This window comes from Martes martes, assembly GCF_963455335.1.
Source record: "Martes martes genome assembly, chromosome: 17".
In the NCBI taxonomy this organism is placed as follows: domain Eukaryota; kingdom Metazoa; phylum Chordata; class Mammalia; order Carnivora; family Mustelidae; genus Martes; species Martes martes.
The window spans coordinates 45,159,136-45,176,362 of NC_137905.1; the positions used below are offsets into that span (position 1 = coordinate 45,159,136).

Below are 17,227 nucleotides of genomic sequence, written 5' to 3' on the forward strand. Positions count from 1 at the left end.
GATTTAGGTGACTGGGCTTTGGAGGAAGGAACTCTGGCGGTCTGGGAGTCTGGGGGTAAGAGCTATGGGGCTCTCTTGCAGCCCCCAGAGTCCCCTGTCATCACCCTTGGTTTTCTCTCCTAAGAGCCTGGTGTTCTGGTTCCCTGGACCCCCTCCCTCCAGCTGCTTCCCTGTGTGCCCACAGAAAGGAACAGGGAGGCTGGACAGTTGATTGTTAGTTGTTTTTGTTTTTAATTTGTCTCCAATGAGCAACATTGTCAGCCCCTCCCGGCAGGGGAAGAGGGTCCCAGAGGGAATGGGTCCAACACCCACTTTGGGAGTGGGAGGCCCAGACTCGGGAGGCCTTCAGGCTCAGCTCCCCACAGAGGATGTTAGGTTTGCAGGGCCCACACTCCACCAGGGTACGTTAGACTTAGCCGACCTGGGCACAGGCCCCTAGGAGCGGCAGAGGACATGGAGAGCCCTGGGGAGGCCTGGGGCCCCTGTCGGGAACAGTTAGGAGTTTAGAGGCAGTCCTGGCCCTGGGAGCAGTTAGAGATTAGCGGAGGTTGACCCCCGTCCCTGCGGGTGGTTAGAGACTGCGGGCTGTTACAGCCAGGCTGCCCAGGCCTCGGCCCCTAGGTGCTGTTAGAGGTTTGCCAGGGTCAGGGGGCGGGACCTCAGTTTTGAGAGGGGGTGGTTAAGAGACTGCGGCAACGTTCTGAGCTCCCCAGACAAGAGCTGCAAGTTAGAGGGGGCCAGGGCTGGCGCGGGCTCTGCGAGAGTTCTGCCCAGGAGCCACAGCTGTCACTGGGGCCGCTCTCCCTCCGAGGTCCTGGCCTCCTCCTTGGCGGGAGGTGGAGACTTCCTGGGGGAAGCTGAAGTGTTGGGGTTGGGGCTGGGGCTCCCCGATCCTGCCTGGGCGTCAATGCTGGCATGCTCCTTCCGGACGAGGTCCTCCAGCTCCTTCTGCAGGGGGCAAAGTTCACAGAGGTCAGAGGTCACCATGCATCATGGAGTCAGAGGATCTGAGGGGCGGGGGTCTAGGGGTAGGGCTCCAGGTGGGATGGGGCGGCCCAGACTCCTTACCTTCCATCCGAGGAGGTCGGCAAGAGCCAAGCAGCCCTGGTCACAGTCACCCAGCCAGGCTACGTCTCTGTGGGTGGGAGAGTCAGAGCTCCCAGGCTTGTCCCCGGCCCTTGCCTGCCCTTCCCAGTCAGTGTGCCTTCCTGCCTTCCGTCCCACCTCGGCTGTGACCCACGCACGCCCAGGACTCACCTGTAGGCCTTCTTGGAGTCGAAGTCCATGCCTCCTCCGAGGCCCATCATCATCCCCAGGAAAGGGTCAGTCTGGCGGGGGTGGGAGTTGGGGGGGCGGGGACAGCTCAGAACACAGACCCTGGACCAGGTGGCCTGGCTCTGTTCCCTGCTCTGTGACTTCGCTCAAGTGACCTGGCTTCCCTGAACCTCAGTTTCCTTATCTGTAGAGTGGGGGGCCATCACCAAACTGCTCCTAGCAGGGTACTATCAGTAGGTGAATACTTAGAAAGTGCATAGGGGCGCCTGCCGTCTCAGTCAGTAGAGCACGTGACTCTTAATCTCAAGGTCGTGAGTTCAAGCCCCATGCTGGGCGTGAAGCCTACTTAAAATAATAAAATAAATAAATAAATAAAACAAAGTGCTTGGAACCGTGCCTGGCCCATGGCCTGTTTGGCCTGTTTGAGGAACCATCCCTCCCCAGGGATGAGGGAGCGAGGCCACCTCAGGAAAAGAGCCGAAAGCAGGAGTGGGCACCTCCCGATGCTGGGCTGCGGGCCCTGGGTCCAGCTTGCCCCAACTCTTCCCTCGCACGAGGCACAGCATTCCGATCCTGGCTTAAGTTGCTTCGAGTTGGGGTTTTGTCCCTTGCTCAGAAGGGCCCCAAGTGACCCAGATGCCTGTAGAACCAGAGTCCAGGTGACCTGGAATCTGGATTCTAGAACTCCTGGTTCTGAGCTGGGGGTCCCAGTGAAAGGGAATGTGGGACCCCTGCGAGGAGGAGGAGGAGGAGGGAAAATCAGAAGGGGGCTCAATGAAAGCCAACTCACCTGCCCAGTCTTCTCCTTGTTGATGAGCAGGCGCGGGGTGGAGAGGGGTGCCCTGAGGGATGGCGAGCTCAGCGGTGAGGACCTGTGCTGGCTCCCCCGGTCCCCAGCAGCCCCCGCCCCCGCCCCGTCCCAACCTACTTGCTGATGAGGGACGCGAAGGGCTGCACCTGGAGGGACGTGCCCATGATGAGGAGGAGATCCACCTTCAGGAAGTCCTGTGAGGGGGGCGTGGCCAGTGAGGGCTCCAGGGGCTCGGCGGGGGCTGGGCTGCCTCCCCCAACACCCCATCTGCAGCTAATTGGGGAGGCCACCTGCCCCCATGTGGGGGAGCCCGGGGCCACTTACTGACTGCATGCAGGAGAAGAACCTCGCTGGGAGGTTCTCGCCGAAGAACACGATGTCTGAGGCAGGGGGACAGACAGACAGACACAGAGACAGAAAGAGAAGGTGAAATGGGAGGTAGAGGCAGAGTCAGAGAGAGAGAGAGAGAGAGAGAGAGAGAGAGAGACATGGGGCAGGAGCAGAGGCAGGCCTGAGGGCTGGGAGCAGTGGAGCAGTGGGGACAGATCTGGGGCACCGGTCAGGGAGGGAGGGTGGCCTTCTTGGGAAGGGGCTCGTGGAGGGGTGGGGGTCCCAGCCCAAATCTCTCTGGGTTGGGCCCCTGACCCCGAGGCTCACCAGGCTTCACCACGCTGTGACATTTCTCACACTTGGGAGTCACCTCGGAGAAGATCTTCTCTGGGCATGAAGAAGGGGAAGGGAGAGAAGAAGGTAAGTGACTGGGCGGGGCCTGGGGCTGTGGCCAGCCGTTGTCCACGAACACACCTCAGTCACCGGGGAGCCTCCTGGGGTGTTTGCCCTGCTCGCCCTTCTTGGAAAGCTGTCCTCCCTCTCCCCGCCTCCCACCTCCCCAGGATTCCAGGGGTGGCTCCAAGCACCAGGCTACGGCCATTGACTTAAAGAATAAACAGAAGAACAGGTGAATGAGTAAGCGTTTGCCCTTTGCAAGGGTAACTGGATCTCAGCAGCCCCCGACCTGGGCAGGAAAGCTCTCCCAGTGGGTCTTGCGGGACGGCTCTACTTTATCGTCGGGGAGAGGCCTGGCGAGTCCCAGGCCGGGTGTCAGAGAGAGGGAAGATTCTGCAGATGATCCTGGGATGGGGATACATCCGCAGGCCCAGCTGCTTCCCATCCTTGGGTTCTGGGACAAACACCAACACACACACACACACGCACACGCCCCTGGCCTTATGACAATCACACTCCTTATTGCTTATTGATTAAGGAATCTTGAAAAGCATTCTGTCTCTTGCAACCAACCCACAGAATATGAGCTCATTTGTTCAACTCCTCATTCACTCCTTCAGCAGACACATACAGAGCCCCGTTGTGCCGTCTGTAATGTCCTTGAAAACCTGTCGGCATTGACAGTGGTGGAGAGTGTGTGGCGGCTGCACGCGCCGTCGCTGGGAGGGGCACACAATGGGGTGGTGTTCGTGGTCCGTTCTCCCCAGCTGTGCGCCCTTGAGCTATTCTGGAAGCCTCTCCCAGCAGCGGTCAGCTGGCATCTGAGCAGAAAGGCCACCCCCCACCCCCCGGGGGCCCCACTGCAAACGCCACAGCTGTCCCTGTCTCACACGGACACCGGACACCGGAGGCTTTGTGAGATCAGCACAAAGAATGTCAGGAATGGCCTGCCGGGGTGAAACGTGGGGCTTCCGAGCAGCACAGTGGATGTCAGACAAGCCTCTCACTGGCCTCTGAGAAAAAACTGGCTGATTTTTCTTTTCCCCCTTCTCTGGACTCTCTGCCCTTCCGTGAACTGGGGCACTGACTCTAATAAGCCCTGTTGTCTGCACCCCTAGGGACGGCCCCCAGCCTTCATCCCCAAACCAGGCCCGTGTCCAGCTTCACATTCCATGGACTCTGACTCACAGGCCATTGGACCCCGTGGCTCCCACGCAGTCCTGTCCAATCTGGTGGTCCCAGCCGCGTGTGGCTTTTAACATTGAAATTACTAAAAATGGCGTAAAATTACAAATTCAGATCCTTGGTACTGTTGGGCACATCTGTCGGTGCCCGAGAGCCATTCGCGGCCGTGGCCGCCATACTGGACAGTGCACATCTATATTCGAAGGCCGTTGGGTTTGCCCTTGCAGGCCCCTTGTGTAAGGTAAGGTCAGAGCCCCTCAAGGATTAAGAGCTGGGGCCTTATGACCTCACAGAACAGGCTGTGGGATGCTCTGGTGGCCTCTATGCCAACACACGTCTCTGTGTGTGGCTGGACGGGGCGTGGGACCTGGTTCCATTATACCCTGGCTGGGAGGTGGTGTCGGAGCCCGCTGCCTCAGGTCTCCAGGGGGCTGCCGTCAGCAGCTAAAAAGAGCCACAGAGTGGGACGGAACGGGTGCCCACCACCTGGAGGCCCCGGGCAGCAGACACGGGGCACCCACAAGGCCTGCCCTCGTGGATGACCGTGGATGACCTCGGGTGCCTCACCCTTCATCCAGCTGAGCGAGTACTCCCGTCGGCAGAGGGGGCTGATGCAGTGCGACGTGTAGAAGGTGCCGTGGGCCTCCACCAGGTCCTCGGGCTCCAGCCCCGCCACTCGCTCCAGGGTGTCTATGTTCTGGGGGGAGATACAGAGAGAAAAGGCTCAGGAGTGAGGCAACCCCCCCCCCCCCACCGGGGACAGAAGGCAGATCAGGGCCCTGCGAAGAGAAGCAAAGGGGAGGGAGGGAGAAGCAAGGGGGCCGGGTGTGCCTAAAAACCCCTCTGCTCACTCTCAGGGGGGCCGCCGAAGTGGAAAAGTCACAGATGGTTAAAGGTGGGGCCCAAAGTCATACGTCTGTGAGCCCAGGCCCACTGCCACTGTCAGCCCAGATGGAGTGTTTCTGCATAGTTGGGCCACTTTGTTTCCATTTCTCAGAAAATTTGTTTTTGTTAGGACCACACGACGTTAGTGCCACCTGCCAGAAATTTTGTTGGCACTGACGGGGAAGCCTCTAATGTCTCTGTTGGAAATAAGAGCGCCCTCAGATGTGGCATCCTTGTGCAGTAACCAACCTGCACAGCTGTCTGTGGCACCCTCGGCTGAGCCGTAACAGAAATAAGTGAATTGGGAGGGTTTATTTGGTTTCAATCACTGTTTTCCTAATCAGCAGTTGGGTTTCTTACTGTGGTCTGTTTTCACAGACGGCACATTCACTGGCATTCTTTTAAGACACGGATAGATTCCTCATTAAACCAGCAGGACTGTTCTTCCCTTCCACATTGACATATGTGCTCTCTGATTTTTCTTAAAGCATGCAGCCCCCCGGGAGCAGCTTTTGTTTGCCCGTGAGGAATGCTGCAGAGACAGGTGCTGATGGAGCTGACGGAGCCGGCAGCACGCGGCCAGACGCCACCCCGAGATGGCGGGTCATGTGCAGCCCACAGCTGACCTGGCACAGCCTCCCTGAGACTCCATGCACAACCAACAGGGTTCTCTTTCAGGGGCAGACGGCCCCAAGCACTTGTCTCCACTCCCTGCCAGCAATCAGCTTGTTCCCCAAACGTGCAGACAAGAGCCACTGTTCCCAGACTCTCTCTGGAGCTCTTCCTCTCCCCCCCACCCCACATTAGTTTTGCCTTTGTTACTTGACTCAGTCTATGGCCCCTCTCACACGTGAGGAAGCAGTGTGCGTGCAAATAATTAAATAGCGTGTAAAAAAAAAAAAACTTCTGAGCCGCCTCTGTTGTTCTGAGGCCAATTCTGATTTAAAAAACCACGAATGGGAAAAGAATGAGGCTGTCCTGCATGTCCCAATATGGAAATGATCCCTTCAAGAGGTTAAAAGGCACAGGGGAACAAAGGCAGTGGAAAAGCTATATACGAAGGTGTGTATTTGTTTGCCGATGCATACACGATTTTGAAAGGCGATACATGGGATGCCTGGGTGGCTCATCGGTTAAGCATCTGCCTTCGGCTCAGGTCATGATCCCGGGGTCCTGGGATCAAGCCCCACATCTGGCTCCCTGCTCAGCGGGAGTCTGCTTGTCCCTCTCCCTCTGCCCCTCCTCCCTGCTTGTGTTCACTGTCTGTCAAATAAAGAAATAAAATCTTTAAAACAAAAATAAAGGTGATAGGAGAAGCCAGCAACAGCAGGGGCTGCTAGGGAGGGAAGCTGGGGACTGGGGAGTACGGCCCCAAGACGCTCTCTCCTAGAGGACAGGTGGTGATGAACGCAGGATGGTACAGGCTGAGTGACATGTGGCCCGGGTGTGTGGCAGCAATCAGGGCAAGGTGAGGGTGGGCACTGGCCAGCTCCGGCCCAGTGCTCACTGCCCCCCAACCCCCGCCTGGGGTGGGGGCAGGAGGGCGGGCAGTTCTCAATCTGCAGGAGGAGACTTAAGTCCGATTGTCAACGGAAATCTCTTGCTTTTTAAACCTTGGCTCCCTTTTTGTTTCAAAACACAGTGTCCCCCTGATGGACACAAAGGCAACAGCAGCTTTGAAAAAGCATGAAGTTGGGGTGCCTGGCTGGCTCCCTCCCTAGAGCGTGCGATTCTTGATCTTGAGGTTGGGAATTCGAGTCCCACTTTGGGTGGAGAGGTTACTTAAAATCAAAAAAAAGAAAAGAAAGAGAAAGAAGAAAGAGAGGAAGGAAAGCAGGCAGGCAGGAAGGGAAGGAGGGCAGGAAGCTGCTATGTGGGTGTGGATACGGAAGGGTCTTCCACACGGAGTTAAGTGGAAGAAAGTCAAGTACAAGCCCCACGTGTAGGCTAAATGCCATGAATATATTTAGAAGCCTCTTTGCTGTGGAGATCGCAGGGGCTTGAGCGAACAGAGCAACTGTTCGCGTGTTTGGACAGAGACTTACATCTGAGGATAAAAACAGCTCTTGTACATGGCCCCAGAAGTGCAACACCATCACAATCCGGAAAGAGGTGAAGACAGGGTGTTCCAGAAAACTGGGTCAGTGACTCAAAAAGTGACTGAGGTTGACGGAGAGGGTGACAAGTTTGGAGAAAACAAAACAAAATGGTCTCTTGAAACATGAGAGGGGAACGCTTTTTTTTTTTTTTTTCTCCCCACGGTTGTCTGTTTTCTGTAATCAGCCGTTTTGCTGATGCGTGTGCAGTTAAAGCCGCACAGTCACTGTTGCCGGGAGGGGACACTCGCTTCCCGGAAGAGCGGCCCGTCAGGGCAGTCTCCTCCTTGGTCTCTGTGCCCCCCTCCTCACCACTCCCAGTAGGTCCCTGACATGCAGCCAGGGGGACCCCTGGGGCAGGTCACGGTCCACCCTGCTCAGAGCCCTCCTGTGGCTCCCTCTCACTCAGCCCTTTCTGCGGCCCCAAGATCCCACATGGTTAGCCGCTGTCCCCCCGCCCCCCTATTCTCTCCTGCTGTCCTCTCTGTTCACTCGAGCCAAATACAGTCTCACCTCAGGACCTCTGCCCTGGCTGTTCCTTTTGCCTGGAACACACTCTCCCCCTAGATGATACCGTGGCTCCCTCTGTCCCCTCCTGGAGGTCTTTGTCTAAACGCACACTTCTCAGTGAGACCTTCCCTGATACCTGTTGACAACAGCACGCCCCGCAACACTTCTAATTCCCTCTCCTGCTTAATCATAACCCCCCAGCTCTGCTTCCCACCCATCATGTCCACTGTCTCTCTCTCCCCACAGCAGACTGTCAGCTCTAGGAGGGCAGGGATGTCGCCGCCAGCAGGGCCTGGCACGGGGTCTACACTGGGTAAACACTTGTGACAGAAGATGATGGTAGCAGGGCCGCGGTGTGGATTTCATGGAATCAAGCACAGGGGAGCCCTTGGCTTGGAGAAAGCTGTGTTTATCATGTCTGAGCCACGTCCTGTGGATAAAATGGCCTCTGGGAAGAAAGGTCAGGTTTATCCTGAGCGGGAGCTCCTTCTGGAAAGAAGAGGCTGTCTTTTCTCAGGCCACCACCTCCAGTCCTAGGCAGTGGACTCCTGCCCCCATTTGAGAAATCAGGACTTAGAAAGAAATTCATCCTCCCCCTGGTGGCGGCTTCCCAGGCTGGCAGGCTCCAAATTGCCAGGTGCAGGAAGAAAATGTTAGAACGCCCAGTTAGAGTCAAGTATTCTCTCTTTTTTAATTTTGGGTTCTAAGGTATCATTAAAAAAAAAAAATTTTATTTCTTTTAGAGAGAGAGCGAGAGCGAGTGCAAGCACACAGGGAGGAGAAGGGCGGAGGCAGAGGGAGAGAAAGAATTTCAAGCAGACTTCCCTCTGAGCATGGAGCCTGATGTGGGGCTCGATCTCACCACCCTGAGACCATGACCTGAGTAGAAATCAAGAGTCGGGCACTCAACTGACTGGGCCCCCCCAGGTGCGCCCGAGGGATCATTTACGGCACGATGTCGCTGTTACTGACGCCTTGTAATTTCAATATGTATTCACCCGCATTCATAAAACACACATTCCTAAAACAAAAGTAGGGGCACCGACTGCTTTTACAGTGAGGGGTGCGAGACACTGAAAACGTCTTGCCGACTAGTGCAGAAGCCCATGATGTGAGCCGTCCTTGCCAGAGAGCCCCAGGGCAAGGCCCTCGGCTCAGCCCTTGGCACATACGAGCCACGGCCTGTGGCACATGTGAGCCCTTTGCGCAAACTTCTAAAAGACGCCCCTTCCTCGAGACTCTCCGTCTGCCCGCTGGGAAACGGGCGCGGTGTACTGATTTTACCAGAGCCAGCTACCCCGTGGCCATCTGCTAAAAACCCTAACCAACCTGGAAATCTGCAGCGCGAGTGTAGCCCCTTAGACATGCGGCCCTGAAGGGCCAAACTGTTCTGGCCACTGCTTTACAGAAGGGGAAACTGAGGCTGAAGGGAGGTGCAGGGGCTCCCTGCAGGTCACACAGCAAGAACTCAGCGGCCTGGGCTCTCGAGCCCCGAGGTGCCAGGATGCACACGGCCAGCCCTCCCCCCCACCCCCGGGGAGCTCGCGGCCGCCTACCTGCGTGTAGCAGCGCAGCAGCAGCCCCTTCTCCTTCAGCAGGCGGATGAAGTAGTGGCAGACGGTCGGCTGGGGGGGGGGCAAGCGGAACAGTGCCCATCGTGACAGAGCCCATTTGCTGCACGTTGCCTCATGCCAGGAACTGTTCCAGGCACTCTGGCTTTTTTACTTCATGGACTCATCACACTGGCCTCGGGAGCATCACTGGCCCCGTTTCACAGATGGGAAAACTGAGGCTCAAGGTCACAAGAGCAGGAAATGAGGGACCAGGACATGGACCCATGTGGCCTGGAGCCCATGTCCTTCATGATCACGGGACATTTGTCTGAAGGGCCCCAGAAGGAGCCTTTCCCATGCCTGCTGCCTCCCAAGCTTTCCTGAGTGCCCGGCAAGAAAGAGCTCACCTTGAACTGCCCAGGATAGAGTTCCTTGGCGAGAGCAAAGAAGGGCTCTGGGTGTTTCTGTGGGAGAGAGAACCAGAGGGCAGGTGGGCACCCAGATGCCCCTGGTGAGCTGAGAGCTGGAGTCAGGTGATCCCATCCCCTCCCCATTACAGACCTTCCTGCCTGGGGAGCACATACCTTAAAGTAGCCAATCTCAAAGATGGCCTCCGGGTAAGGAAGATGGTACTTCTCCAGGTTGGCATACAGGCCGGTGGATGGGGAGCGGAAGTCAGGGATGCCGGCGGCTGTGGGCCGGGGGGTGGGGTGTGGGGCAATGGGTCAGGGACCTCCATCTATACCCCATCAATCCCTCCCCATCAAAGGCCCAGACACGGCTCCCTCCAGTCCCTGGAAGGGGGTCCCCCAACGTGGGAGTGGCTATGAGGCGGGAGGGGAGGCACTTACACGTGGAGATCCCAGCTCCCACCAAACAGATGACCCTGCGACCTGGAGGACAGAAGTTTCTGCATCACGTGACAGTACGCTCGGCCCCAAAATAACAGCACCCATCACAGCCCCCGATGTCATTTCCTCAGTGCCAGCATTTCAGATGCATGAATGGTATTCCCATCATCTCAGGGGGAAGGGGAGGTTAACACCCCCACTTTACAGATGAGAAAACCAAGGCTCAGACAGAGGAAGGATCATGCAGTCAACTGGTGGCAGAGCCAGCATGAGGACGAGGAATCGACGGTTTCAAATTATACCAACTTGGACAGATTTGAGAAAAGGCCACTTGGAGAGAAGTTTCCCCTCCTAGATCTATACAAAAACACATGAGCTCTTAGTGAGAAGGCTGTGGGGGGGGGGGTTCCCCCGGAAGAGCTACAGGTCACTGGGAAAAATCTCTGGCCTTGCCTCACCTTTTGGACACAATCTTGAATGACCATCTATTTCTAGCGTGTTCCTTCAGCATATTCCTTTCCTCTACAATCAAACACACACCAGCCACTGGATGTCTGATCATTTTCTGGTGAAGACCAAAGATTTGCCCCTCTTGGCTCTCACCCAGCGAAAGCCGGTAGATAAGGGGGCTTCAGATCCTAGCTCTCCTGCTCACCAGCTGAGGCTGGCGGGCAGGGGCGGAGAGGGGGGTCTTAGTTCAGCTCTCCCCTCTGGGTTCCAGCTTCCTGTTCTGTTGAATGGGCATAATTACAGTACTGGCTTCACGGAGCTGTCGAGAGAATGAATTCATTCGTGTAAAGTTTAGATCAGTGCCCAGCACCGAGCAAACACTACTGTCTGCTATTATTCTCTGAGGCAATTGTACCTCTTGAGACCCACCGTTTGTACACGTATAAGCACTTCCTTCCTCTGCTTTCCTCCTGGCTTTCAGTAAAAAGGATGGGAAGGTGTGGTAGGAGTCAAATCATTTTGCAAACGTGCGGGGCTGTGCGGAAATAGCTCTGTTGTCTTATCAGCCACCTGGTGGGCAGCCTGGCCACGCGGGACCCGGGCATCTGCCCATCAGCTGATGGCCAGCCACAAGTGTGAAGCCCCTGAACTGGGGACCTCTGGGGCATCTCGTGCGAAGGAGGACAGCAAGGGGGATGAAGCCCTCGGCTTTGTCTCGGGGATGCCACTGGGCCAGGCCTAGCTGGAGCTAGCTGGGGCCACACAGGAGGCAGCGTGTGCTCTGGATTCAGGGGAGCCTGGGGTGGAGACCTGACTGCCTCCTGCCAGCTGTGTGACCCTGCATGGAGTCCCAACCTCTCTGTGCCTACGCTTCCTCCTCTGTTCACATTACTCCTGAGACAACCTCACAGGTACAGTGTGAAGGTTAAAGGAGAGGACGTCTATCAGTTGCCTAGCCCAGCACCTGGCAAATGGTGAGGGCTCAGTTAGCTGTCGTTCTTCACTGTGCCCCTCACAGGCAGCCTCGTGAGCCAACTGTCCTAAAACCCAAGTGTGGGAGGACAGAAAGAACCAGAGCTTTGCGGCCATTGCCTGTGCTCTCTTTGAGGAGGAGATGTCTGCAGACAGCTGCCCGGCCTGGCCTGGGAGTAGGGGGGAGGCTCAGGGCAGCAAGCCTGGACGCCTGAGCAGGGAGCCGGCAGCAGCTGGAGGACAGGGAAATGGGAGAAGACGTGCTCAACAAAAGGCTGTTCAGGACCCTCAAAGGGTCGATTGTTCTAGTTGAGGACTGCCGAGGGCCTGGTTTCTCAGACTCTGGTGACCTCAACTTTCATCAAGAAATAGAAATGACAGGGGCGCCTGGGTGGCTCAGTGGGTTAAAGCCTCTGCTTTCGGCTCAGGTCATGATCCCAGGGTCTTGGGATCGAGCCCCACGATGGGGCTCTTTGCTCAGCAGGGAGCCTGCTTCCTCCTCTCTCTCTCTCTCTCTGTCTGCTTCTCTGCCTACTTGTGATTTCTGTCTGTCAAATAAATAAATAAAATCTTAAAAAAAAAAAGAAATAGAAATGACATGGTGACCTAGTAGAGAGGCACCTACACAGCACCCCAAAACACACTTCCGGTAATAGTCGTCCCAGGGCACGCGGCTCTTGCTCTCCTCCCAGCCCTCTTCCGGGCATTTCCCTCTCTCTTCCTGGGTTGCACCCCTAGGCACTCTCTGGGGTAATTACTATTGGTAGCATCTTCAGTCTGTCAAACAGGCCTGGCCAATCAGCAAATGGAGGTGTGACCCACGTCTGGCCAATCAGGGACAGACAAGGTGATTGGTTTGCGGTAGGAGTGTGACCCAACCCGGCCCAACTGGGGCGTGATCTCTGCCCTTTCGCTTGAACCCCTGGAAGGAGATACTAGGCTGGTGGAACTGACATGCGCTAAGGCCAGGAGCCCCTCCACCTCCACGCAGAAAACCGGCGCCAGAGGGGGTTAAGATCTTTGACAACACGGAAGCTTCTGAATCCAGCCATGCTTAATGCTGGATTTTAGTTACAGGGTCAAGGCTCTCTTTTTGGCCTAAGCCGGTGGGAGTTGGGTTTCTTGTTACTTGGAAGCCAAAGGTGTGACGGTTCAAGTGGTGGCAGCTGAGAAGTCACGTGGGGCCAGGAGCAGCGCAAGTGGCGCAGGGCAGGGCGGGGACTTACAGCGCTCGCTCTGCATGTAGCGGGTCACTCCTTCCAGGGTCAGGTCGTCCAGCAAACGCTCCTTCTGGGTGCCCAGGCCCAGTGTCTGGGAGAAGAAGTTCCGCAGGAAGTCCACTGGCCAAAAAGCAAAGAGAGAACAGCAGCGTGGGTGTTCAGCCGGGGAGCCCCGGGGCCCTGAGTGCCCCGGTCCGCCCTGGGATCCCCCACCCTCCCACAGCCAGGGTCCTCTAGGTGCTGGCATTGCACCCAATAGACATACTTAGAATGTCACCCTCAGTGGAGGTGAGGGGTAGCAAATACATCCCTGCCCTAAATTGCTCCCCCCGAGCCCCACTCCCAGGGAAGATACTCACTCTCTGCTTCGCCGCCAGCAGCTCCTTCCTCAGAGTCTGAATCTGAGTCCTGGAAGGGGTTGGGGTGGGGTGGCCAGGCCCCAGAAGCGGGGTTAGCGAGGGAAGAGAGGGGAGGATGGCACCCGGGTTTGGGGGGAAAGGCTCTGGCTGGAAGTGGGCCCAAGGAAGAGAGGGGTGGTCGGGGGACAGTGTGCAGGCTCTGGGATGGGCTGCATGGGTTGGACACCTGGTCCCACTGCTCCTGAGGAGCTCATGTTCTTTGCTGTTTTGAGTTTGATGGCCCTCATCTTGGAAATGGAGCTCAGAGGACATGGCACTGCCTCAGAGGGCTCTCTGACATGAAGCATTAACCTATGGGAGGCGCTCCGAGGAGCACCCAGTGGGATAAGTGTCAGAAGTGCCTGGTGTCCCGTGTCCTTGCCTTGCATCCCCGCCTGTCCCCTGTAGTGTGGGCCTGCCGCCCTCCTCATCAAAGTCACTTCTGTGAATAACGCCAGTGGAAATGCCTCAGTCCTCGAGGACTCAGCCCTCCTTCCTGAAGCCCCGGGTTCCACCTCTCCAACCCCTCCGTGTCATTTTCTACTCTTCCCCTCGGCCAGGCTCCCAGATTGCAGATCTGAGACTCTGTGCTGCGCTCCCCCTCCCACTTCCTCTCTGCACTTTTCCTGGGCTAGCTGCCTCATCTGTGCCAATGGTCTTGGGCTAGGCATTGATAATGCCACCTCCTAGCCCCCAGATCTGGGGTTCCTGCAGCCTCCTGGATACCTCCGCTGAAGTGACCCCTGGCCTCCCTCTCCCACCACATCTCAATCTTGGTCGCAGCATCTCTCCTAAAACTGTCCTTCCTCCTAGGTCTTATCTCAGTGTGGCTTCTGTCCTCCAGTCTTTGTCTCGCTCACCTGCCCTCCTGCCCTAATGTGTCTCCTCCCCAGAGCTCTACCTGGTCCAGCCAGTCCTCCCTCTGGGGGCCCTGTCCTGGCCTCCTCCCTAAGCTCCCAGCCTCAGCCTCCACCCCAATGGATGTTACCACCCTCCGGGTGACTGCCTGGCTCTGTCAGCCCACCCTGCCCTCTGCTCCAAGCGCCCTTCTCACTGGCTTCTCCAGTCTATAACCATCGGATCACCACCGGATATGGAGCCCGCCATGATGTCAGCTCCAAGATGGCGGGGAGAGTTCATGTTTACCAGTGGACGCCCCGTGCCGGGAACAGGGCCTGGCCCCAGCAGGAGCTCCAGAACCATCCACCACTGAATGAATGGATACTCGCTGTGCACCACACCAGGGCTGGGCCCTACAGTGGACCTCACAAAAACACAATTCTGACCAGTGCAGTCTCCTGCTTAAGACTCCTCCCCCAAATTATTCTCTGCTCTGGTTTCAAGCCTTTTGGAATAGGAACCACCCTTCCAAACATATTTAAAATTTGTTAATTGCTCTTCCATAGGCTTTGTAAAAACTTTGACCATGAGACCATGTGTGACTTGAGGCACTTGCCTCTAGTTCCCTCACCCACCCCAGTCACGATAACCACCATTCACAGTACAGTGGTAATGACTCTAGATTTTTTCTCTGCATATAAAACTCATTCATTTTCCAGAAATGGGTCGTGCCACAGTACAACGCTGCACCTTGCCTCTTCTGCAGAACAATATACTATAGATCTACCTCCTCCTTTAAAAAAGCTACATAGTGTTATATTGTAAGGCTGTAGTGTTACATTGTAAGGATGAGCCATAGTTCATTTAACCGGCCTACTGACAGCCACTTGGGCTGTTTCCAGTGTTGCCCTATCACAGACAATGCTGCAATTTACACCCTCAAATCTCTCTTTCTGGGACTGAGGATCCCTTTTTAACATTAAACCTTTCTCTGTGACAGTGGCTGAGCCGTCGGAGCCAGGCGAGGGAGAAACCCCAGCCCGAAAGGGAGCTTTCAGACCCTCAGGGTGGCCCTGCTGTGCACCTGTCAGGGGCCTTCCTCTCAGCTTCCACGCTGCCCTACATCTGAATGGCGATCTCGCGTCTCGGGGGGGTTGGCATCCTTTCAGACTGCAGACAGTGAGGCTCTGTAGAAGGACTTGAGGGCCCTGCCCAGCATGTGGGAGCAGCTTGGCTGTAGCGGGACCTAGAGATGCTGGTGGGGCCTTCAGGTCTCTGTGAGGCGGCCTGGCTACCTCTTCCTGAAGTTTCTGGAAGGCAACCTGCAGGGTGCCCTGGGTTGCAAAGCAGTCCCTGCTCTTCTAGCAGGGGCACGGGAGGTGAGGAAGATAGAGGACAAGTTACCTAAAAGCTCTGCCTCAGATTCCTCATCTGTAAAATGGCCCCAGTAGGCCTTGCCCCCCTCCCCACAAGGGATTCTGGGAAGATGAAATGAAATGTACACAGAGGGGGCGCCTGGGTGGCTCAGTGGGTTAAGCCTCTGCCTTTGGCTCAGGTCATGATCTCAGGGTCCTGGGATCGAGCCCCGCATCAGGCTCTCTGCTCAGCGGGGAGCCTGCTTCCCCCTCTCTCTCTGCCTCTCTGCCTACTTGTGGTCTCTGTCTGTCAAATAAATAAGTAAAATCTTAAAAAAAAAAAAATGTACACAGAGACCCAAGCAGAGGAGCTGGCTGGAATAAGTACTCAATAAATGCTAACCTCAGCTACAATTAGCACACCTTGCCTTCATGCCCTCCAGTCTTCACACAACCTGTACACTCTGCGTGGAATGCCATTCGTCACACTGTGTGAGACAATTCTAAGTCATTCTTCACTTACTGTGAGGTGTCTGCACCACAGTCTGACTCCTAGGCCAGCCTGTGGATTCGCTCAGGGAACGGATTGGCCGGAGCCTCTGTGACCCCACAGAGTTTACTCTGCCTTGAGCTACTTTCATAATCACCCTGGAGGGTCATTTCTAGTCACTTGTCCGTGAGATCTGTGCATTCAGGGACCAAATCGGATGCCCGTCTCTTCCATGCCCAGCATCAATGAGGTTCAGAAAGGATAGGGGGAGGGAGCAAGGAAAGAGAAGAGTTTGGGAGGGCAGGCCTGAAATTGAGGCTGCACACCCTTCCCCGACAGTCCCCAGAATCCACCGTTCCCCCGGAGACTGAACCAGGAGTTGGGGCAAGGGACTGGGGCAGTGAGCTTAGGGCCCTGGGGTGACTGTCTCCCCTCTGCCACCTCCCCCCCGTGTGAGGTGTGGGAACAAGTCCGTCTCTTTCCTTCCCTCCACCCTTCCCCAAATCTCACCTGAGCCTCCTGCACCTTCCCTGCCTGGGTCTCCAGAGGGTCAGAGGCTGGGGGAGGAGGGGGAGCAGATGTGGTTACAGTGGGGGGCATGGTTAAGTGGGAATGAAGGTCTTCAAAGCAGAGGGGCAGGGAGCAAGAAGGCCCATCAAGCTAATTACACTGGGTTGGGAGGTAGGGGTAAAAAGGGAGTAGAGGGAGGGAAGGGATGGGGGAAAGCAGACCGCGTTAGAGTAGACAGTGCTGTCAGAAGTGGTCAGTGAGGGACAAGGAGGCTGGGACTGGAAGGTTTAGGAGAGGCAGGAGAAAGCAAAGCATACAGGACATGGAGGAAGACTTAGAAGTGAGGAAGGAAATAGTGTGTGTGTGTGTGTGTGTGTGTGTGTGTGTGTGTGTGTGTGTGTGCAGGGAGGGTTAAGTTTACTAACAGAGGGAAAGTTTAAAAAGGAATAGAGGAGATAAGAAAATACTCCGAGTAGAGACAAGTTTAGGAGAGGAGGCGCAGTGGGGATGGCATGTTCAGGAGGGGCACAGGAACTAGAGGGAAGAGATAGGAGGGGGGCACCAGGGATTCCCTAGCATCATACAGTTCCCCCAGGTACCCTTAGCAACCGGGTCCGCGGCAACCTAAGTCCTTAGCAACGAGGGTCCTCAGCAACCAAGGTGCGAGAAACACGCGATCATTAGGAACTTGGGGACGTGGCAAACGGACACTTAAAAGCTCGCGACCCAGAAACCCACCAACCAAGCAAGATGGATCACTTAGCAACGACACCCCCCACCCCCCAACCCCGCGCCAACCTTGCCCCGAATCCCACTCCCTTCCATGCGGCCCCAGTCTCCAGCCCCACCATGCCCGTCCTCGGGCCCCGGGGCCTGCAGCCCTCAGCCAGGCCCCGGCGCGGCCCGGCCCGACCCTCCCACCGGGGCCCCCGACTCACGATCCGGCTCGGCCATGGGCGCGGGGCGGGGGCCCTCGGGGCTGTCACCGACTGCTCTGTCCCGTGACGGCACCGGAAACAGGAGGGGCAGAGACAGGGCAAAGAACTACAACTCCCAGCAATCATCGAGAAGGCGTACAGGCTTCCGACAGCCACGGGCGC

The 17,227-nt window shown here is 56.5% G+C and overlaps 1 protein-coding gene across 3 annotated transcripts; it reads right to left on the reverse strand.

Annotated features, from left to right (window-relative positions):
* Positions 1 to 204: 204 nt before the first annotated feature.
* SIRT2 (sirtuin 2) lies at positions 205 to 17,191 on the reverse strand (the record flags this gene model as incomplete). 3 transcript variants are annotated; one of them, XM_080829672.1, is made up of 16 exons in its annotated part: positions 205 to 948; positions 1,069 to 1,135; positions 1,258 to 1,328; positions 2,066 to 2,117; positions 2,204 to 2,280; positions 2,411 to 2,466; positions 2,744 to 2,803; positions 4,565 to 4,694; positions 9,045 to 9,113; positions 9,449 to 9,505; positions 9,626 to 9,732; positions 9,893 to 9,934; positions 12,541 to 12,654; positions 12,894 to 12,942; positions 16,128 to 16,174; positions 17,066 to 17,139. In XM_080829672.1, the coding sequence occupies 16 exons, from the start codon at positions 17,079 to 17,081 to the stop codon at positions 787 to 789; spliced, it is 1,176 nt and encodes a 391-aa protein (XP_080685798.1). In that variant the 3' UTR covers positions 205 to 786. The 3 variants fall into 3 exon arrangements, with proteins under 3 accessions (XP_080685798.1, XP_080685796.1, XP_080685797.1); XM_080829670.1 differs by lacking the exon at positions 16,128 to 16,174 and having other exon boundaries at positions 17,066 to 17,191; XM_080829671.1 differs by lacking the exon at positions 17,066 to 17,139 and having other exon boundaries at positions 16,128 to 16,352.
* Positions 17,192 to 17,227: the final 36 nt, after the last annotated feature.